Source organism: Electrona antarctica (assembly GCF_951216825.1).
Source record: "Electrona antarctica genome assembly, chromosome: 10".
NCBI lineage: Eukaryota > Metazoa > Chordata > Actinopteri > Myctophiformes > Myctophidae > Electrona > Electrona antarctica.
Window position 1 is genome coordinate 1748387 of NC_136791.1, and position 24173 is coordinate 1772559.

The following is a 24173-nucleotide window of genomic DNA, read 5'->3' on the forward strand; positions in this document are numbered from 1 at the left end:
GAGGATATTTAGAAGCACAATAATACACTGGATATTACCCTGAAATTGGTGTTTATAAAAAAACATGTCTCGTGTAAACTATCCCAGATTAACTCACACGCCCCAGACCGTGAAACCAAATTAAGACCAAACCAAATAAATAGAGTTGGTATTTAAATTAAATTAGCCTTGTACTGTTCTGGGCATTTCAGGACAGTTTTCTGTTCACACAATGATGAAGATTTATTTATAATTTAAAATAAAATGAAGATACAGGGAGAAGCCTGTCCCATATAAGGCCTCAATCATTAAACAAACAAAAAAGAAAAAGATTGTGCAGCTTGCATGCAAATTATATATTGACAATACTGACAAACAAACAAACAAAAAAAATGTGTTGAAAATGCAATAGCGGTCGCGGCAAAAGTGGAACGATACAGGAATTGAAGTTAGAAATAAATGCTCTAAACAAACATTAACGTCCTAGACTTGGCTGGCAAACGATTTACGTCATAACTGGCTGCCATTATGATGTCATCTTCAAAAGCCATGTTTTAGAGGGGTCAGCGCTCCTCAAAAACAAAAAGAGGGGCGTGGCCCAGCCTGTGTGGTTTCTGGTCTAGAGGGGCGTGGACCAGCCTGTGTGGTTTCTGGTCTAGAGGGGCGTGGCCTAGAGGGGCGTGGCCCAGCCTGTGGTTTCTGGTCTAGAGGGGCGTGGCCTAGCCTGTGTGGTTTCTGGTCTAGAGGGGCGTGGACCAGCCTGTGTGGATTCTGGTCTGGAGGGGCGTGGCCTAGAGGGGCGTGGCCCAGCCTGTGGTTTCTGGTCTAGAGGGGCGTGGCCTAGAGGGGCGTGGCCCAGCCTGTGTGGTTTCTGGCCTAGAGGGGCGTGGCCCAGCCTGTGTGGTTTCTGGTCTAGAGGGGCGTGGCCCAGCCTGTGTGGTTTCTGGTCTAGAGGGGCGTGGCCTAGATGGGCGTGGCCCAGCCTGTGTGGTTTCTGGTCTAGAGGAGCGTGGCCCAGCCTGTGTGGTTTCTGGTCTAGAGGGGCGTGGCCCAGCCTGTGTGGTTTCTGGTCTAGAGGGGCGTGGCCTAGAGGGGCGTGGCCCAGCCTGTGTGGTTTCTGGTCTAGAGGGGCGTGGACCAGTCTGTGTGGTTTCTGCTCTAGAGGGGTGCCAGCCAGTAAAGGCCTATAGTCTGGATTTTCGGTGGTAAGGTGACCACCGCTCCGGTGGTGAGGTGACCACCGCTCCGGTGGTGAGGTGACCACCGCTCCGGTGGTGAGGTGACCACCGCTCCGGTGGTGAGCTGACCACCGCTCCGGTGGTGAGGTGACCACCGCTCCGGTGGTGAGGTGACCACCGCTCCGGTGGTGAGGTGACCACCGGAGCTGTAATAATGTGGAGTGGTGGTGAGTCAAAACAGAGAGAAGGGCTCTGGGGCGAGCGGTGGTTTGCTCTTCACCGCGGCTCCGTGACGTCATGTTGTAGTTGCGGTGGTCACCTCACCACCGATAGATCAGACTATGAATAACGCTTAACTAAAGGTGGCGGTGTGATCCTCTATTGGTTCACCGATCGTTTGCGCAGTGGGGCTAACTACCAATAATCATCATTTTTCTTGGGGACCCCCCCCCCCTCCTTATCCCCTGGAACCCTAACCCTCCCTCAAAGACCCCCACCCAGGCCGTTCCCCATCCATCCATCCATCCATCCGTCCGTCCCTCAGTAAGGGGAGTACTGCTCGTCGGACCCCTCGTCGTCCGCCCCGTACATTTGGGCCAGGGTCCTGAAGCGTGGCCCCCAGTCCTGGAGGAAGTCGTAGTCCTGGTTGGAGGCCGTTGACGACGAGGAGCCGTCCAGCGAGCTGAGCGTCCCGGCCAGGGACTCGGGCGGCCCCTCGTAGCCGTAGATGTGCAGCGTGTCGTAGGGAACGCCGCTGTCGCGGTCGCGGTCCGCCTCGTCCTTCTTGGTCTCGATCATCACGGCCATGTCGCCGCCGGGCGGCGGCAGCAGCAGGAGCGAGGAGGGGTGGGGCTTCTGGACCATGGCGTAGAGGGCGGGGTGGTGGGGGGCAGGGGGAAGGTCGTGGCACAGCATGGAGCCGTCGTGGCGGGCCGACGTCAGGATGGAGACGTCGTAACTGTGGGCCGAGAGAGAGACTTATTAATGTCCGTAAGAACGACTGACATAGAAACATAGCCTTTTCAGAAAACTGTCGGAAGACATTTATAGAATCGTTCCCAGGTCAAAATGGGTTAATTCGTTAAAACGGTAATTCAAATTTTACGATATTTTTAGGGGGCAAGTGGCCATGACCTGAGGGCAAGTAGAACATGTCCTGTACCAAATGGAGTCTCTCCAGAAAGCTTGTCAACAACATACTGAACATACATAAAACCAGTCTCTCCAGAAAGCTTGTCAACAACATACTGAAGCACAAAGTGCTCTAAAACATCCTGGTAGATGGCTGTGTGTGTTGACTCCAGGGTGAAGTTTTCACTGTCAGTGGACCAACCACCTATTAGGTCAACACAACCACCTATTAGGATGTTTTCACTGTCAGTGGACCAACCACGTATTAGGTCAACACAACCACCTATTAGGATGTTTTCACTGTCAGTGGACCAACCACGTATTAGGTCAACACAACCACCTATTAGGATGTTTTCACTGTCAGTGGACCAACCACGTATTAGGTCAACACAACCACCTATTAGGATGTTTTCACTGTCAGTGGACCAACCACGTATTAGGTCAACAAACACAACCACCTATTAGGATGTTTTTACAGCACTGTGTGCTTCCGTATGTTGACAAGCTTTATGGATATTCTGATTCACTTTTCCAGCAGCACTTGGCACCTGCCCACAGAGTCAAAACTACTAGGAATTGGTGTGCTGACCATGGTATTACTGTGCTTAACTGACCAGCCAACTGGCCTGACCTGAACCCCACAGAGAATCTAGGTTGTATTGTGAAGAGGAAGGTGTGAGACACTAGATTCAACAATATAAATTGGGCGGGAACCCCTTTTGGTGTTAGCATTATGTTATGCTTTAGCTATTGAAAAATAGCAGATCTACAAGCTCGTAGCGCGCCACCGAGTGGCGCGCTACGAGCTTGTAGGTCTGCTATTTTTGAAAAATCGAAACATAGCTTTTTCAGAAAACTGTCAGGATGTAGAAGACATTTTTAGAACCTGATCTCAGGTCAAAATGGGTTAAAGCTGCTATCAAATGAATGTGGGCTTCCATAACACCTCAACAGTGCCACTACGCCCCATAACCCCCATTGATGAAATAATTTGTTTCAAAGTAGCCCAGACCACATATTGAGTGCATAAAGTAACATAGTTTTCAGATGCTCAACATTTCTGTAGTATAAATGTTTTTTTTCAAAAAATATTATTTTGAAAGGATGTTTTTATTTTCATGAGCTGTATGCCATAATCAAGATTAAAACAAAAAAAAAGGTTTTAAATATTTCACTTTATGCGCAATGAATCTAGAATATATGAAAGTTTAACTTTTTGAATTATATTATATGGAAGAAAATGAACTTTTCCACGATATTTTTGTAATACCTGTATAGCGGATATAGATATAGCCAAAATGATTCCCCGGGCATAGGCGTCATTATTTTAGGGCCTAACCATAAACTCGCAACTAACGATACATTTTGACCGTATTAATGCCAGGAACGTGGAATTCCGTATATTTCTCCATCGCCCGCCTGTTCCAGAACGTAAAGATCTGTCTTTCTTTAACGTCATTTAATCCGGTAATTAAAAACAATATATATATTTTTTTACTCACATTTTAACACCTTGATTGCTTTAAATTGATTGATCAAACGATAAGCCCTGCTTAATACGACATCCCCGCTATTTGTTGTATGTGTCTAAATCGCCATATTTTAATAATTAAAAAGAAACTCTGTCTCTGCCGCGGAGCAGGGGGAGAGAGCTTCATGTTATGATGTCGAAACCGGAAATCGACACATTCGCTGGGCTGCTAGGGCTTCTGGGAAATTGAGTCCAATGCAAGTGAACGGGGGTTTTGTCTGACTACAACCGCCTCACACCACCCGACATGTTGCGTAGCAAGATGGCGGGTGGTGCGATTGGAAGTAAACACACGGCGCAAGCTATCTTCGGCGGATTTTCGCCGATCAAAAGCCCAGATACTTCAGCGTATGATCTAAAGGTAATAAAACAATCTCGGCAGCGTATAATATTTGATTAAAATGCACGCATTTGACTGGCACTGGCCTCACGATCCCACGGCCACTATGTACATTTGAATAATCCCATTGCTGCTAGGGCTATAGGCTATGTGGTAGTTGTATGTAGATATAGTCTACTTTGCCAGCCCATAGAGCCCCATTGTGAACCCGGACATGTTGAGGACACCAAGGTTATAAATGTTGAGTATGGGTCCCCAGCATGTAGAAACTGCTGGATGCTAACTTGCATATGTTGAGCAATTTTCATAATTGCCATAATATGTGTTAATATACCATTAACCTATAGAAGGCAAACTGTTCACAATTTCATCATGCTTTATGTAGCATGTGACATGTCAAACTAGGGAGTTTCCATGATGCTGAATCCATTCCAAACATTAGTTTAGCAAAAGAACACTCTGACTCATTGGGCTAAAAACGGCCATTGACGTCATCACAAGTGGGCATGGCTGTTTTTAGCCCAATGAGTGTTTTTTTTAAAAACTAATGCTTGGAATGGATTCAGCATCATGAAATCCCCCTAGTTCGACACATCACATGCTACATAAAGCATGATGACATTTTGAATATTTTGCCTTCTATAGGTTGTTAATGGTATGGTCACATATTATCAGGGCTGCACACAACGTTTTTGGTCTAGTACTCAGAGGAGCACCTGGAGGAGTTACTTGGTGCTCCCAAAATGCAGCGACCCGTCTCGCCGGATGGATAAAAGAGGGATGCATGAATAACTTATAGCAAAACGATATTTATTGTTTGAGTGGGGAGTCAATGGAGGCCTATTGCAACTGGATGAGTGGGGAGTCAATGGACTCCAACTCTAGATTCATCCCATTATTAAAATAATCTAGAGTTGCAAATTGCCTCTAGGTCCATGTGTGGTCCAGCCCTATGGAATGCATATTCTAATAAATAAAAACAACTTAATACTTCCTAAGGATAATATGAGCATCAAAGCAATATTTAGATACTTTTCTTAATTTTTTATTTAAATAACCGATCTACTAGCTCACAACGTGTTGCGGAGGCGACACATTGTGAGCTTGCAGATCAGCTATTTTTTTTTAACATGCAACACATGGTACGGCGAAGCATACGTCAGGCTTCCCTTTTGTTTTTAGCCGAGGCGACGTACAGTCAGACACACATGGCTCCTCGGTGCAAAAATAAACGGTGTACACTACCCAACTTTACGATAATAAGGGACAGTATGTCGGGACACGGTGTTGATAAGCTTCATGTTGTGCAGCAGCAGTGCCAGTCCGCAATGCTTTGCACTCTTCCCACTCCACTACGTCGGAACTAAAACCTGAAAAAGGTGGCCGGTGCCTAGGCTGTGAGAGACGGCATCGCACACAAGCAAGTTGAAGCAACCATGCTGCTCCAGCACCCGGAAAACAAACACAAGCACAGCGGCGAATGGGAAGAGTGCAAAGCATCCAGCAGCATTTACACCGGGGGGACTACAGTAGTTTGCTATCTGAAACGGAGAAGCCCAACCATTTGTCAGTAGTAAACTCCTGTCAACCGCCCTCCTCCCAGCAGCAAGCAGCATGGAATCCTCCCTCGTTTGAGTAAGGACGTGCTGTGATTGGCCACAATTGTGCAAGACGTGCTGTGATTGGCCAGTAGCCACTTTGAGTGGCAGTCGGTGGTAAATGCTCTCGCCACAGAATGTACTAGTATTCTGGCCATAATAATCATTCTGGGTGCCCCGCCCCCAGCTGTTGGTACGCAGAAGCGCTTCCCGGCGCTCGATTGACAGCGTGGAATGAATTTTGACGACGCATGCACACCGCCTGTGCGCAGGTCTGCACATTATGCCAATTATGAAAATTGCTCAACATATGCAAGTTAGCATCTGGCAGTTTCTACATGCTGGGGACCCATACTCAACATTTCTAACATAAAACCTTGGTGTACTCAACATGTCCGGGTTCACATTCTGGCAAGTGGACTAATATGTGACCTGTTCCACTAAATTCAGTATATCGCCAAATGCACAAGTAAACTTGTATGCATTATCTTACATTGATTAGATTAATTCATAAAGAAGCAATGAGCAACTTCTGACTGCTAGGCTGCAGGTATAGGCGAATATGTGGAGCGGTGCCCTGTAGGCAATCAATGTTGAGGCATTTGTGTGTCTGACATTTGCATTAACATGCTTTCTACTGTATGTCCTCACGTGTAATCTATCTTTATGCTACTCTATTATGAGGCACCACATCTACAAGTTGTTTTTCCAATAAGTTTTCATCAAGGTGGAAAGAGTGGAGGGAAGAATACACCCTAATCTGCACTAGTTCTGCGCCAACATATCATTACATCTTTGAAAATGTTCCACCTCTGAAATGAAATGCAACATTGTTGCAACACTGAAATGAGAATTTCATTATTTTCTGATTTTAAACACCAAATGTTTTAACTGGGACAGGAAAATGGAAATTGACAGGAGAGTGAGACAGGAAGGATGACATGCAGAACTCCAGGTCAGGTGAGGAACCCACGACACATTTTACCAAAGATCATGACATTTCTGTGATGCGTTTCTAACCAACCAACGGTGTCAGAGTCAGTCACATATCGTATAAATATAGATATGCTAATATTTATAGTCTTGTGGCTTATTGGGAAAATCGCTTGGTGAATTTAAAATAGATTAAACAAAATAAAACCAACCAACCAACCAACCAACCAACATACTGTGCTGAAGATAAGGTGAATCTGATATGGCTGAGAATGAGATGAGGGGATTGAGGGGGGGAGGGGGGGGGGGGTATAAAGTCTGTTAGCTGCAGTGCGACAGTCTCCAATATGAGTGAAATGTTAACATTGATATGGTACTGATATCTCTAGTTGATATGGTACTGATATCTCTAGTACTGTCACATCAGGACAAGCTGCGTGGGGGAGGGGGGGGGGGGGTCCAGTGTGCTCTCGTTTACACATGCAACATATTCATAAAACAAGTACCTCAAAAAAGTGATGAATTCAAAAATAAAAACACAAAGAGAAATATTTTTCTTACCACCTCTGAACCAATTTTAGCATTACGAGTTTAGAGGAAGAATGAGCCCGTGGAGAACTGAATGTGAAAGGAGACAAAGGCATAAAGAACACATTCAGCTGGCTACAAATCGCCAATCGCTATAAACATAATAAACAGTATACACATTTATTAATCATCATTTTTCAGCATTTTGTAGTCAGGCTGAATACTGGTCATACATCATAACCAGATGGTTATAGTATTACTTGAACTGGCAATGAGTCAAAGGCAGCTTGCTTTCCTCAGGTGTAAATTAATGGTGATGCACTATAGCAACTACTGTACATTAATGGTGATGCACTATAGCAACTACTGTACAAGGCATTGTTGTGAGAAACACACAATGTTCCCATAGCACCATAAAAGAGCACCTCGCACTGCTTGCTGGAAGAATGGGATAGGGGGTTGTTCAAACTGGCACATATGGGTGGGGGGTGAAGGCATTTAAAATTAAATATTGCCCTAAAAGACTGCAGTATTACAGGTACTGTAATATGTAAATGTAAGCACAAATGTGGGACCCTAACAAATATTGCTATTCTGACCCATTTAGGCCTGACGTAAAAAAAACGTTCACTCTGAAAGAATATATACCTATTCAAAGATTTGTGCCGCATTTTTTTAAAAATTCAAAAATAGCAGATCTACAAGCTCATAGCGCGCCACTCGGTGGCGCGCTATGAGCTTGTAGATCTGCTATTTTTCAATAGCTAAAGTATAACATAATGCTTGAAACACCAAAAGGGGTTCCCGCCAAGAATGGGCTAATATCCTACCAAACACTATAAAGAATGGGCTAATATCCTACCAAACACTATAAAGAATGGGCTAATATCACCAAACACTATAACTAAAGTAAAGTTGTGGATACATGATGAACCACTTGAACCGTCTATACTTGATAAACTGATACTTAGTTAAGTCTGCCTGTTTTCCCAATCTAAACTCTACGGCGGAAATAGCTGATCTACAAACCTCACAGCGTGTTGTTGCATTGTGAGATTGTAGATTAGCTATTTTCTGGGAATGTTCCCCCCAATTTCTCAAGTGGTTAAGAAGAATTAAACGTTAGTTTTGCATTCAATGCTGCCTCCAGGTACAACATGTCTGTAAGATTCAGTAAGAGTAGACCATAAAAGCAGGTTGAAAGCATCCAGGGACCTACTTGGGAAACCAGTTGAGTCCCAGATGCTCGGTCTTGGAGTAAAGGATCCTGTCCTGTAGCTCATATAGAGGTCTCCACGGCAACTCCAAGTCCTCCCTCGAGAGAAGTTCTTTCTTCCTAATAGATAGATCCGATTGAGAGAATTTGAGACACACAAAACATGACATTCACAACAACAACAAAAAATCACACACGTGTGAAGTGAGGGGCGTTCTTATCATATACATCATCACATTCCGGCCAGTCACAATTTGCGTCCTCACCTTCGTCTTCAATGTTTGTGATTGATTGATTGAAATATGTATTAACAGTTTGCAGAATTACAGTACATTTCAAGCACAAACTCAATACAAAGACTGTTAACTGTGAGTGGACGACCCAATTAAGCATTACACTTGTTTACATTTAGAGACGTACAAATAAACACTTCTATATAGTCAAAGAACAGAACAGGAATTCATCATAAAGAAGGTAAAAAGGGAAAAGAAACATATACAGTGAGGGGAAAAGGGGGTGGGCGGTGGGGGGATTCAGATTTTACGGAGGCCAGTTTCGAATTGTTCAACACTCAAAGCTGGCCATTCATTGTCAATGGCGTTCAATGTGTGTGTGTGTGTGTGTGCAAACTGCACAAACCCTCAACGCTGGACATAGGATGGGGCTCCATCCTATTTTTGAGGATGCCCCTCAAAAATAATTATGAGGATGGCAGCCAACTGGCAGTGGAAAATGTAGGGCCTTGGTTTTCAAAAGTCGTTGAAAAGATTAACATCATCACACTGTAAGTTTCCTCTTTTAACCCATTTTGGGGCGGGAACCCCTTTTGGTGTTAGCATTATGTTATGCTTTAGCTATTGAAAAATAGCAGATCTACAAGCTCATAGCGCGCCACCGAGTGGCGCGCTACAAGCTTGTAGGTCTGCTATTTTTGAAAAATCAAAGAACCACTGACATAGAAACATAGCTTTTTCAGAAAACTGTCAGGATGTAGAAGACATTTTTAGAATCTGATCTCAGGTCAAAATGGGTTAAAGTAATACTTATAAAGGGAAATCGGCTGTGTGCTGTGCTATGCTGTGTGTAGGTTTGCTGAGCAATAGTGAGTAGAGCTTTAAAATCGGCAAAATCATACTTCAGGAGGTTGATAAGAAGACGGGCCAGGCCCTGCATCATGCTGATCTCCAGTTTGGGCATCGTCACCAGCTCATATAGCAGCTTGATGAACAGCACATGGTCTTCTTTGCTGAACTTCCGTCCATACAAGCGCATGTACCTAAAGAAGAAGTACAGATTTAGGACGGTTTATAGTATACATGTTCAGTGTTCAGTATACCAGCTCAGTGGCCTTGTGGTTAGAGTGTCCGCCCTGAGACTGGGAGGTCGGGGTTCAATCCCCGGCCGGGTCATACCAAAGACTCTAAAAATGGGACCCAGTGCCTCCCTGCTTGACACTCAGCATCAAGGGTTGGATTGGGGGTAAGGCCCTGCGACATACTAGCGTCATGTCCAGGGGGTGTACTTAGTTGTACATCAAGCTGCCTCACGCTACAGAAACAGGAGATAGGCTCCTGCCCTATGGGCCTCATGGCTCGGCAAGGCTACTTACTATAGTATACATGTTATTTTGGACAGTGAAATGCTAAAGACTTCCATTTGTACTACATACAGCAATGATGAGAGATGTCCTCCTGTTGTTATAATACATGCAAAACATGGGAGGGATAATCATGACCGAATAGGACCATGTTTACATTTGACTGAAAAGATGTAACATTACATTATTCAACTACACATGGCATTGGCCTATTTGGAAAAAAAAGACATTGTCAGATGTTAAAAAGTTGACTATTCAGACAGCAGAGAAATCTGGTTTGTTTATCAAATATGATCTTAAAATTGACTGTCCACACTGACATCATTGCAAGTGATCAGATCGGATTTGTGTATTAACCCACTCTGGGCGGGAACCCCTGTTGGTGTTTTAACCATTATTTAAAAATGTAGCAGTTGAAAAATAGAAGAGCTACAAGCTTATAGCGCGCCACCGAGTGGAGCGCTACGAGCTTGTAGATCTGCTATTTTTTAAAATTCGTGAAAATGTGGCGCAAATCTTTGAATATATATTCTTTCAGAGCGAACGTTTTTAACTCAACTCTTTGCTTCTGAGGGGTTCCTGGAATAAAATATTTTCAGATGGGGGTCGGTGGCCAATTAAAAATATCATTTTTGTGGTCCTTGACATGAAATATTGAGCACCACTGATATAGAAACAGGTATTTAACATAGGTATTTCAGAAAATGTCAGAATTTAGAAGTATTTTATTTTTATTTTTTTACGTCAGGCCTAAATGAGTTAAAGTAGCACGTCTACCAGCAGACAAACAGTGATACCATCATCACCATACACCCTAAACACCCAGGGATACGTCACCATACACCCAGGGATACGTCACCATACACCCAGGGATACGTCACCATACACCCAGGGATACGTCACCATACACCCAGGGATACGTCACCATACACCCAGGGATACGTCACCATACACCCAGGGATACGTCACCATACACCCAGGGATACGTCACCATACACCCAGGGATACGTCAGGCTTCAATGTCCGAGTGTCCAGACTGAGAAACATTATTTAGAAATCCTATTTGATTTCAAACCACCTAGGAATCAATGTGATCAAATCTGATTCTCAAAAAGACTTTCCCCATGTTCAGACTTTAATCTGATTCAAATCTGGATGTCAAAAAAATGGGGTTGTGCTGCCAGTCTGAACCGCCTTAGAATTGTGGTTTCTCTAGTGAAAAGCCATAGGCTGATACCAGCAGTCATAATCTGGGTCATCCCCAGAGCAGACTCTCCATCTCTCGGAGCCGGCAGTGACTCACAATTGGACAGAGATATCTGCCAGCAACAGTTACAGGACTGGGACAGATTAAAAAAAATAATAATAATCAACATTGGTTATATGAGATATCCCATTTGGAATATTTGCCGCCCAATGATATATATATATATATATTTATATTTTAAGTACCAATTTAATTCCAACACAAATGAAGATTGGCCAAAATACAATTACCGGTACACAAAAATCAACAAAGTTTGGCACGTGTTCTCCAAATGACTTGAATAGTTCATTTATATGTTCCACATCTCAGAAAAGTGAGATTATGGCACTAAACACATAAACGCATGCGATTAATTTGAAATGCTAAATGTGTTCATGAAAAAAGTCCGGTTTGAACTGAGCGGTGCAGGTGGGGTGCAGTTAGTTATCCCATTTTGGGCGGGAACCCCTTTTGGTATTAGCATTGTGTTATGCTTTAGCTATTGAAAAATAGCAGATCTACAAGCTCATAGCGCGCCACCGAGTGGCGCGCTATGAGCTTGTAGATCTGCTATTTTTGAAAAATCGAAGAACGACTGACATAGAAACATAGCTTTTTCAGAAAACTGTCAGGATGTAGAAGATATTTATAGAATCTGATCTCAGGTCAAAATGGGTTAAACTACTCAGTGTGAATGGCCCTTTAGGCTGCTCAACAGTAGATGACCCCAATATGACCCCAATCAGCTGCAGGGGTCAATGGGTCGTACTACAGACATACACTCATTGGAGCGGTTTGGCACCGCTCAAAAATTACATCACTAAAGTGAACTGCAAAGAAATGCAGGTTTTATTTTGAAGTGTCATGACCAATGGTGTTTTTTGCGACAACACCAGCCACGTGTTCTCCCAATAGACTCTTCTTTCCTAAATGGAAAGGTCTCCCTCCAACTGTGACACACACGCACACACACATGGAACAGCCCCTCCCTCCCCCTCACTCACAGTTTGTGACCGTGTCAACACGCGCACAGTGACAGCACAGAGCCTGTGCCAACGGTTTCGATTGAGAAATGAGAAATACGAGACGTGTCCCGCCACCTGCTGTCGTATAAACAGGCAGTGGCTGAGATAACCTGGCTGCAGCACGCAACACATGATTACTGTCCGTCACTTCCTGAATACGCAGGTCTGGGTCGATTATGAATCCCACCAACGTTCTAGGGTAGACCCGCCTCACCATGTGTCTGATTGGCTCCCGGGAAGGCATAGTTTTACTGAGGTTAATAGGTCGTTTGGGTTAGCCTTAGGGGGGTGCATACTTAGTTTAGACTAGTCATTGGTTAGACATGGGTTAAGGTTAGGTTTAGGTGTGCTGCCCCGTGACAGGTTAGGTTTAGGGTGAGGGTTTGAGATAGGTTGTAGTTGTAGGACTAATGACTGGTCTAACCAATGAATAGTCTAAACCAAAAACTGTCTAAACAGAGGGTTTGAGATAGGTTGTAGTTGTAGGACTAATGACTGGTCTAACCAATGACTAGTCTAAACCAAAAACTGTCTAAACAGAGGGTTTGAGATAGGTTGTAGTTGTAGGACTAATGACTGGTCTAACCAATGAATAGTCTAAACCAAAAACTGTCTAAACAGAGGGTTTGAGATAGGTTGTAGTTGTAGGACTAATGACTGGTCTAACCAATGACTAGTCTAAACCAAAAACTGTCTAAACAGAGGGTTTGAGATAGGTTGTAGGACTAATGACAAAAACAAGAACTGTCAATCACAACGACTACTGGCCAATCACAGCAGGGCTTTCCTAGAATGTTAGTGGGATACATAATAACGCGTCTGGGTCAGAGACACACACACACACACACACACACACACACACACACACACACACACACACACACACACACACACACACACACACACACACACACACACACACACACACACACACACACACACACACACACACACACACACACACACAAAGTTAAACTTTTTCTCAAAATATATTCTGTTAAAATAAAAACACATTTTATCAAATAGCATGATCATATTAACGTGTAATCATGGGGTCTACTTGGAACTGTGGGCGTTACAGGGCAAAGAAACCCCAAATGTACTTTTCTGGGGATAACTTAATATTATCACCAACAGCACCAACATCTCCTGCAGTGCCCACCCCTCCCATCCCTAGCAGACCTGGGCATGGGAAGGGGCAGTCAGTCCGACTCGGAAGCTGAGGTGAGAATTGGGGTAGCAGGTGTCTCAGACACCTGCTACCCCAGACACCGTGTCTGTGTTGAGAAAGGAGACCCAGACTGTCCTGCTGAGCTCTGGGGGTGGGGTAGCTATATGGGGCGGGGGTTGAAAATTGATAACATGTAATTATGCTTCCTTGACAATACAACTAGAATAACTTCAACATTTTTCCGGCATGTACATTTCTTGGCTGATTATATTTACTAATTTGTCATAATCTGATTATTACAACAACCCTATGAACCTAATGTGTTCACACTGGACAAAAGACACAAAGAAAAGTGTTCCATTTATATACATGTGTAACTAATGAAAGTGTACACATGTAACCAAAACTAGTGTCCAATAAGAATTAGAAGAGATTGTACCGTACGGTGTGTTGGCTTATTGTTGTGAACTTTGATGGTGGGTGGCAGACATTAGGGGGACATATTATAGTTGGACTTGGATGACAACCATACATACGTTATCTGATGATTTAAAGACTCGAAACTGACGATAGCTGTCGCTAATATTTAGGGAAGTGTAGCCCCATATGTGCCCTCTCCCTACGCTCATTCTGTAGCTTGGAGCTACAGAATGAGCGTAGGGAGAGGGCACATATGGGGCTAAGGGAAGTGATGATCGGAACGCAATGGAGCCGAAGAACGGCCACTAATATAACCAACGGTCACTTACGTGGAAAGTTTCCTGGTCCAGAACAGCACCCCGGGCCATATCTCCCGGAGCTGGACCGCCCGGGCCAGGTTGCCTTTGATTTTACACAGGATGTCATTGGATTCCTGGTCCAATCTGTCGGCGTACGGCAGAAGTTTGTTGTAGACTATGTCTTTCTGGGGGACGAATCCTAGCGTGTCAGACGCGACTTTTGTCATTGTTACGATCGCTCTCCGAAGCTTGTTTGTTGTTGTTGACTGTTGTTGTTGTTTCACGGGTTGGACGGAGTCGTCCCGCCGGGTGCAGGTCTGGCCAGTAATGCTATATAATGCTAGCTAGCCACTTTCCCTGGATGGTGCTAGCTGATTAGCCAACACGCTAGCCGCCGACTCGCACAAGTTCCAAGTCACGTTAGCTTTAGCCGGTGGCTAGCTGGAAGTTAATGTTGCCTCCGTGTGTGACAGCACACTGTCCTCAATGGCATCGCACTGAAGTGTTAAAGGCTGAAGGAAAAAATAAATAAAAGTACGTCCAGAGAACGTGTTGGCACTATAGTCGTCTTCTTTTCTTTTTTTTACAGCTTTTTAAATGTCACCCTACTACTAAATCTAACTATATGTAACGTTAGCGAAAGTTAGCTCACTGGCAAGTACTGCTGCTAACGAGACAAAAACACATTCATCTGAAGCCCAAGGACTGTCAACGTCGAATGATCGGTCCTGCTGCAAAGTGCCGACGACATCAAAGACCATCTCGCGAGAATAGATGGAACAACAAAAAAAACAGCTAAAACGTTGCCACAAACCGTCATTTCCGCAGTCATGGAAACTACATCGACCATAATGCCAACAATAGCTTACGTTTTTCTTTTTTTCTTACAAAACAAAATATACTCCTGACAGACACGTCAAAATCAACAACCTCCCCTGGCTAATATATAGGCCTATAGCCTACACATACATATTGTTTCTGTTAATTTTATTTTATGTTTTATTTGTTTGTTCAATTGTTGTTTAAATCAACATTACAGGGAGTTGTATAATCCACCAAAATAATTTATTTAATCCCAAAGTAAAAGCAAGTGCATTTTAGTCAAAAAGATTGAAAGCTTTTTTTCTCCATTGTGGTCCTTTTGAAGATGATTTAACAAACAGGGTCATGCCAGTTCCCTCAATCAATCCCTAACGTTGTTTTTTTAGCCAAATTAGCCCCTATTCCCTCAGCCCTATCTCCTTAAACCCTCTGTTCCCTCATCCCCAAATTAGCCACTATTCCCTCAGCCCTATCTCCTTAAACCCTCTGTTCCCTCATCCCCAAATTAGCCCCTATTCCCTCAGCCCTATCTCCTTCAACCCTCTGTTCCCTCATCCCCAAATTAGCCCCTATTCCCTCAGCCCTATCTCCTTCAACCCTCTGTTCCCTCATCCCCAAATTAGCCCCTATTCCCTCAGCCCTATCTCCTTCAACCCTCTGTTCCCTCATCCCCAAATTAGACCCTATATTCCCTCAGCAGCTATATTACTTCAGTGTCACATATGGCCCTTCCATAATGTGCCGTTAGGGTCAACGTCTTCCAACGTCTTCCATAATGTGCCGTTAGGGTCAACGTCTTCCAACGTCTTCCATAATGTGCCGTTAGGGTCAACGTCTTCCAACGTCTTCCATAATGTGCTGTTAGGGTCAACGTCACCTGTTACAACATTTATAATGGATCTTGTAAAGCACTATAACACCTTTAACTATGGAATCGTGCATTTCCCGTCAGTGTGTTGGTTGGTCGGCCACGTGACATCACGTGACATCATCAGGGATGGAGCACGTGACATCATCAGGGATGGAGCACGTGACATCATCAGGGATGGAGCATGTGACATCATCAGGGATGGAGCACGTGACATCATCAGGGATGGAGCACGTGACATCATCAGGGATGGAGATCATCCCTGATGATGTCAATATTAAGCCCATATATGGAGATCCCTGATGTCATCAATATTGGCCAGCAACTCTACATCTGACCTCAAACCTCAAACCCTTACATCTCCATATATGGAGCTGCCCTTTTCTGACATTCCATATGTTGATCCTTCCCCTACGATGTCTCCCTTTTGACTGATAACTGTCCATTTAAACTCTAGACGGGCCCGCCCCAAAGTCATTAGTGCAGCCGATCCCCGGCAGCCGGCGAAAACTTTCTCAAAAACAGTTCTCAACAGGCCCGAAAATTAAGATCTTACCCCCCCATGCCAAAGCACCATGTAGCGCTCGCCCAGCAGGTCTGTCACCCAGGCGGATATGTTGACCTGACCCCCCCATCAGAGCCGGATTTACCTTGCTGAGGGCCCCCGGGCTGGAGCAAATTTGAGGGCCCCCCTTGGGGCGCGCGGCAGAGCAGCGCGTCCCGCGATTTGGCAAAAAAAAAATTGGGCTATTTTGTTTTCATTTTGGGGTACCCAGGCCCCTAAAAAGAGAGGCAGACAGGCAGAATCTCTCAATGGTTTAACCATAATACAACTAAATACAATAACAATACACACATTTCACTTGAATTGGATTTCACTTTACAATTTTATAATAAAATATATATATATATATATATATATATATATATATATATATTATTTTTTTTGGGGGGCCCCTAGTCGGGGGCCCCCGGGCTTCAGCCCACCCTAGCCCAACGGTAAATCCGCCTCTGCCCCCCATTCTAAAGCGCCAACGCTCGCCCAGCAGTCTGCTGTCACCCAGGCGGATATGTTGACCTGACCCCCCCATTCTAAAGCGCCAACGCTCGCCCAGCAGTCTTCTGTCACCCAGGCGGATATGTTGACCTGACCCCCCCCCCATTCCAAAGCGCCAACGCTCGCCCAGCAGTCTGCTGTCACCGAGGCGGATATGTTGACCTACCCCCCCCCCATTCCAAAGCGCCAACGCTCGCCCAGCAGTCTGCTGTCACCGAGGCGGATATGTTGACCTGACCCCCCCATTTCAAAGCGCCAACGCTCGCCCAGCAATCTGCTGTCACCCAGGATGCGTGCACGCTTCTTGCCCTCAGGCGTCTTACTGGTTATCATGTATGACAACTTAAAACAATACAGAGGCCACGATACATATATCGCTATATATCGATTAAACATTTATTAAAAATAATGACCATGTTGCACAATTACAATAAAGCACTTTCAGGCCTGTGAGATCTTGAAAATTAAAAATAAAATGTCTAAACATCCTAACAAGGGGTCTGGGAAGGGAGTGCATTGCAACTTGCAATGGGGGCTTTGATAACATTAAACAGAGGTACGTTGGTCAACACTGCGTCACCCGATAATTCGTACCGTTTATTGCCGTATCGATACAACAACCTCTCGATCGATTCACCAATCGTCCAGATTTTTGATCGATATATCGCCATATCGATTAATTGAATGCACCACTACAAGATATTGAATTATTATAATGACTTACAACCTCATACAATGTTGAGACTATTTAGAACTAGAAAATGTGTCCAGAAGACAATTCAGAGCATCCCGTTCACAAAATGTTGTATTTGCAATGCACACCACCATACCCTATTTATTGGCCCAACTGAATTTGGTCAACTTCAAAAGAACTTTTAATCATTTAATCAGTTGTTCCTCGCCCGTGACCATTTCTGGCAATGTTTTTGTGGTGCTGTGTGCCAATGGTGCTAGAGATTAGCTGTCCACGGACGGACGGACGGAGTACAAAACATACTCTCCCCATGCCTTTGGCCTGGTTGTCTGATAACAGACAAGACAGACAGACAGACAGACAAGAGTGGAAACATAACATAGGGTCTATTTAGGGGTGAGGGAACATAGGGTTGAGGGAACTTGAGTACGCTCCCCTATGTTCCCTCACCCTCCTGGATCCTGCAGGACTCCTGCATTGTAATTTCCCTTGGATTTGGTATCAAAGTTCCCAAATTCACCAGAACACAGGGGGGGGGGGTTTCTGGGGGGAAAACCCCACACCCCCGCTTGGGGGTACTGGACAGTACACCCTCCGCTTGGGGGTACTGGGCACTGTGGGCAGTGCATGCAATCATCATGCAGACTATGTTCACATAAATAATGAATGGTTAGGTTAAAGATGAGTCTTACGTTGTTTCAGTAAATCAATCTCTGTAGGCCTGTTTTCTTTTGTGTTGTACCAAATATTTTCACCAGAACACAGGAAACTCTGTTAAACAGTTTCTGGGGGAGGACCCCCAGCCCAGACCCCCCACTTTACTTGGGGAGTCCCTCTAAAAAATCCCCTGGATTCACACAGTCCAATGTAGGCAGCCCTGGACTAGGCACACTGTCTGGGAGCTTGTTTTAAAATAAGAAAAGCCCTGTAGCTGTGTATAGTTGGGAGGTGGGGGGGATCTCTTGCAATTGTTTTTACTTTGTGAAGAAGCATGTTTTGTATTTATCAATGGATTAAAGAATCCAATGTTTCCCCTCATGTTTCTGTTCCCTTTTTACCTCCTATGATGATTTATTTTTGACTATATAGTTGTGTATTTTCGTACGTCTCTAAATGTTTTGATGAATTGAAAATGGTGGGCCCTATTGTAAACAAGTGTAATGCTTTATGGTGTCGTCCACTCACTGTTAACAGTTTTTGTATTGAGTTGTACTTGAAATGTACTGTAATTCTGCAAACTGTTAATAAATCAATCAATCAAATCACTGACTCACTTACTACTTTCCCACCTACATTTTGCCAGTGATTTTTGAATAGGGGAGAGCACAGTCTGCTACCTTCTTAGAGCAACAGTGACCTCAAGTGGTTGTTCAGTGAAGGGCATACATAAGGGCAGTGGTGTTCAGAACAGAGCCTCGTCTGTGGATGGAATAACACAAATTGCAATGGTACTAAATCAGGCCAGTACAGACGACTATATCATATATATGTCACATTGCGGATATGTACAGTATATCAGATTGTTTCCAGTTCAGCTCACATCTAGTTGGTCCTGACTGTTGAATTTGAGAGCTTTTCTTGTGATGTATCTTGTTCTTTTTTTGTAGCAGATTCTTGCTTTTAAAAAAGGATGGAACTTTTCCATCTGATTTTTTAGTTGGGTGCTGGGTATATTATCACATTCTTGGGCCAACTTACATTGATTTGTATTTGATCAAAGACTGTAGTGTGGGTGGCGGTGGCTCAGGGGTAGAGTGGCTGGATGGTAACCGCAAGGTTGCCTGTTCGAACCCGGGCTCCCCCAGAGTTAGTGTCGAAGTGTCCTTGAGCAAGACACTGAACCCCAAATTGCTCCCGGTGTGCTGGCTAGTGCCTTGCATGGTTTCTGCCACCATCGGTGTATGAATTTGTGTGAATGGGTGAATTGATGCACAATCTATGTAAAGCGCCTTGGATAAAGGCGCTATATAAATGCACCATTTACCATTTAGTGTAGACCGTTGGGACTTGAAATGGGGCGATCAAAGACTGTAGTGTAGACCGTTGGGACTTGAAATGGGGTGATCAAAGACTGTAGTGTAGACCGTTGGGACTTGAAATGGGGCGATCAAAGACTGTAGTGTAGACCGTTGGGACTTGAAATGGGGCGATCAAAGACTGTAGTGTAGACCGTTGGGACTTGAAATGGGGCGATCAAAGACTGTAGTGTAGACCGTTGGGACTTGAAATGGGGCGATCAAAGACTGTAGTGTAGACCGTTGGGACTTGAAATGGGGCGATCAAAGACTGTAGTGTAGACCGTTGGGACTTGAAATGGGGCGATCACACACGATCAAAATAAATTGTGGCCTGTTGGGCATACATTATTCTCACTTGTCTGCCAGACTTAATTCAGTCACTAGAAAAGTTTAGGGGAGTTTACTGGAACCATGACAACACAATACTGTCTTTTACAATGAAAAACTGTAACAAATAAATAAGAAAACAATGAACATCATTGCTACGGCTCTACTGTTCAGAAGGCATTCACTTCAGAGTCACAGAAAAAAAACACTCACTGGTTTCTCTATTTTATTATTCAATATTTGACAAAAGAAAAACCAATTAAAGTTGGGCTGGACAATATGACTTAGAAATCAATATCACAAATAACATTTGCCCCTAACGATTTAAAGAACAATACAACGTACTTCGAATGCCCCCAGAGAGGAAACAAGGCTGACCTAAGATCATCTGCCACAGAACTGTAGAGGCTGAGCTGCTGCAGATGGGGGTGTTTGAACTGTAGAGGCTGAGCTGCTGGAGATGGGGGTGTTTGAACTGTAGAGGCTGAGCTGCTGGAGATGGGGGTGTTTGAACTGTAGAGGCTGAGCTGCTGGAGATGGGGGTGTTTGAACTGTAGAGGCCGAGCTGCTGGAGATGGGGGTGTTTGAACTGTAGAGGCCGAGCTGCTGGAGATGGGGGTGTTTGAACTGTAGAGGCTGAGCTGCTGGAGATGGGGGTGTTTGAACTGTAGAGGCTGAGCTGCTGGAGATGGGGGTGTTTGAACTGTAGAGGCTGAGCTGCTGGAGATGGGGGTGTTTGAACTGTAGAGGCTGAGCTGCTGGAGATGGGGGTGTTTGAACTGTAGAGGCCGAGCTGCTGGAGATGGGGGTGTTTGAACTGTAGAGGCTGAGCTGCTGGAGATGGGGGTGTTTGAACTGTAGAGGCTGAGCTGCTGGAGATGGGGGTGTTTGAACTGTAGAGGCTGAGCTGCTGTAGATGGGGGTGTTTGAACTGTAGAGGCTGAGCTGCTGGAGATGGGGGTGTTTGCCAAAAAACGTGATAGGTGGAGGAACCTTATTGATGCCTTAGAGCACATTTGTAAGTAAGTAAGAAAAAAAGGAAAAATACAAAAAGTGAAAATATCAGATCTACAAGCTCACAATGCATCGCGATGCTACGCATTATGAGCTTGTAGATCAGCTATTTTCACTATTTTTGTACACCACCATTGTACAACAAAAAAATAATACAGGGGGTTGGAAATAAAACAATATCACAAAAACCCCACTTCTCGATTATCGATTATCCTACAGAACAGTTTTGATATATTTTTGTCCAGCCCTAACAATAACAAAACAACAAAAAAACATGAAGTTCAACATTCAACATTTTTGGTATTTATTTGCTGGGATCATGGGCACTGTGATCTCAAAAGCTTCAATTATGTCCTAAGGAAGATGACAAAATAAAAATTACTGTTTGTTTGTTTCAAATTGCAATGTTATACCAACTGTGAGGATGAACAGTGAACAATAGGAACTGAGATCAGACCCCTGCAAGCTACAAGCTCATAGCGCACCACCGAGTGGCGTGCTATGAGCTTGTAGGTCTGCTATTTTTGAAGCAGACCTACTGTAAAGTGGCGTTCTTTTTTTTTTTTTTTTCGGGCTTTATCGGGCTTCGGGCCTAACATTATGGTAATCTTTAGGGTCGGGCCGAGCTTCGGGCTGAACCAGTTAGGGCCGGGCCGTGCCGGGCTTCAAATTTCGGGCCCGATGAGAACTCTAACCGGGCCTACTTTTTGGGCGGGGGGGACTTGGACTGCAGTATCCCGTTGACCTCCGTGAGCCGTGCATAGAGCGTCTCCGTGGTCACGGCCAGCTCTCCTATCCGGGCCTGCAGACCCGCGAGCATCCCGTTCAGCAACTTCAGCTCCTCCTCCAACTTCAGACACTCCTTGCACCGCGAGTTGGCGGCCTGCCTGTTGTACTCCAGCACCACGCAGCCTCCGCCGACCAGGAAGATCACCGTCTCCCCGAGCAGCTTGGCGCCGAGCTCCACGACCTCCTCGTTCGGCGGGTTGGTCTTGGTCTTGGTGAAGCTCGTCTCCACCCAGCGGTAGGCCTGCGCGGGAGGCATGCACACGTACGTCTTGAAGAAGTCGCTCCGTCTGGCGGCGTCCTTGATCACGTTGGCCACCGGCTTGCTCAGCCACTCAACCGCTTGCTCAGCCGCCAGGTAGACGAGCTTGGCGATGGGGAAGGCGCCGACCACCATTTTGAATAACTACTCAAACTATATAGAGCTGGGTTAGAGCTGGGTGTCCGGTGGGGACCCGGTGAGGACTTAAACCAGGATGCAGAAATCTCTGACACGACGATATCTGTCTGGGTCGTTGGATTCCTGTCTGAGAATATCTGGGTTGTACCCGCTCTTATATAAGGTGCTGCCAGACGGTCAAAAGAGCTGCGCACGTTCTCGGCTGCGAGCAGCTTAAAGGGGGAACGACATGCCCCGAAATTAATATTGCTGATACTGTACATCACGTGGTCTGAATGAAAACGGTTTCGACCTGCACGCGGCTGTATCTCAGGCTCTGACGTGACCTAGCACCTAGGCGAGCTGAGTGGCTAGCGCATTTCAGGCTACTAGTTTTGAGGTCACGTTTAGCTCCATACTGGGCGAAAGTGTCATTCAAAAAATTATTTTTTCGATCGAAACTCTTAGTTAGAATGCAATTGAGGGTTGCGTGGGGTTTTTTAGGGGAAATGCAGCACAAGCGCAAATTTCGGGCTCGAGTCCCACGTTCCCCCGGTCACCAACTTGCTTCTGCCCGCTCTGAGCCCCGCAGCGGGACTACGGACTACGGACTGTCTGCTGTTAGCTCTGCCCGCTCTGAGCGCTCTCCTCCCCGCAGTGCATGTCTAATGTACCGCTGTTCTATTCGGCTGCGTAGCCGAGTCCGCAGTGAGAGCTGGTCATGCACACACACTCACACACACTCTCACACACTCACACACACACACACACACACACACACACACACACACACACGCACGCACCCCCCCCCCCCCCCCCCCCCCAATGTATGACCAGGGATTTTCACGTCAGTTTTACACACCCCCTTTGGCGCCTCAACGCATAAACGGAGGCGTGGCAGGCAGACGAGAGGCGCGAAAATTGCGATACAGAGTAGTAGTCGGTATTATGTTTAGCACACTGTTTTCATCAGATCGAGATTTATAGCAACTTTTATAGCAACAAGCAGTCCCCGCAGTACCGGGAACACTCCATCTAAGAGCCTGTGGGAGAATATAGTCGACAGAGCCGGGAACCCTCCACGCAAGAGCCCGGAACTCTCTGGAGGAAGGACCGAGTCTTCCCGCGGAAGCTGGCCGAGAATATAGTCGACAGAGCCGGGAACCCTCCACCTCAGAGCCTCGGAACCCTCTGAAGGAATAGAAGACCCCAGGAACATTTTCCAACTTCGGAGAATTTGGAGATTCGACATCATGCCTCAACATCGTCGCTGTGTGTTTGGTTGTGCGAATTTCAACTCACTGTTCCCCTTTCCTCATAAGGAACTATATCCGTGGCTTCGGAAACAATGGCTGGAGTTCACACATTTTGAAGAAGGGGGGGTTTTCAACAACTCACGTCTGTGTGATAACCACTTCTCAGATGGCTGCTTTGAGAACAAAGGCCAATTCACGGCGGGATTCTCAAGCCACCTTTTGCTGTCAAAGGACGCAATTCCGTCTACTTACACCGTTGGAAACTCTCCTCCACCAAAGGTAATTAATTCTACTCTCGTTTGTAGCTAATATATTAGTTTCAGAGGTTATATGAACTATGTAATGATTTGCTCTTGTATGTGTATCTTTTCAGCCAACCACTAGAGACTTTGGATGCCAGTGCGTTGTGGTGCAAAAGACAGCCAAAGTGCAAACAAATCTGAAACCAAAGATGAGAAGTGCAGGTGTGTCTGTCTGTCTATCTGTACCAATGTATTGACCTGCCTGTCTGTCTGTCTGCACCTAGACCTGTTGGTCGGTCTGTCCTGTCCTGTCCTGTAATTGTGTGTGTGTGTGTGTGTGTGTGTGTGTGTACGAGAGAGTGCTAAAGTAATATGGGTATATGGTTGTATACATTAGGCCTATGTTATAAGAAACTGAGTTGGCTAATGTGGTAATAGTGGAGCTCAAGTATCTTGACATTATACTGGTCCATACATCACAGCATCACAGCAGCTGTTTTTGACTATCTTTGCATAAT

General features: G+C 45.2%; 2 protein-coding genes across 3 annotated transcripts; both read right to left on the minus strand.

Annotated features, from left to right (window-relative positions):
• Positions 1–1663: 1663 nt before the first annotated feature.
• On the minus strand, positions 1664–14925 carry LOC306931396 (proteasome activator complex subunit 4A-like). 2 transcript variants are annotated; one of them, XM_079512778.1, is made up of 5 exons: positions 14223–14925; positions 9570–9710; positions 8438–8554; positions 7252–7308; positions 1664–2115 (listed from the first exon to the last, which is right to left on the minus strand). In XM_079512778.1, the coding sequence occupies exons 1-5, from the start codon at positions 14417–14419 to the stop codon at positions 1698–1700; spliced, it is 930 nt and encodes a 309-aa protein (XP_079368904.1). In that variant the 5' UTR covers positions 14420–14925; the 3' UTR covers positions 1664–1697. The 2 variants fall into 2 exon arrangements, with proteins under 2 accessions (XP_079368904.1, XP_079368905.1); XM_079512779.1 differs by lacking the exon at positions 7252–7308.
• Positions 14926–21692: 6767 nt separating this feature from the next.
• Positions 21693–22175, minus strand: LOC306931485 (optic atrophy 3 protein homolog; the record flags this gene model as incomplete). The annotated part of the gene is made up of 1 exon (XM_079512884.1): positions 21693–22175. One exon carries the CDS (start codon positions 22173–22175, stop codon positions 21693–21695), a length of 483 nt encoding a protein of 160 aa, XP_079369010.1.
• Positions 22176–24173: the final 1998 nt, after the last annotated feature.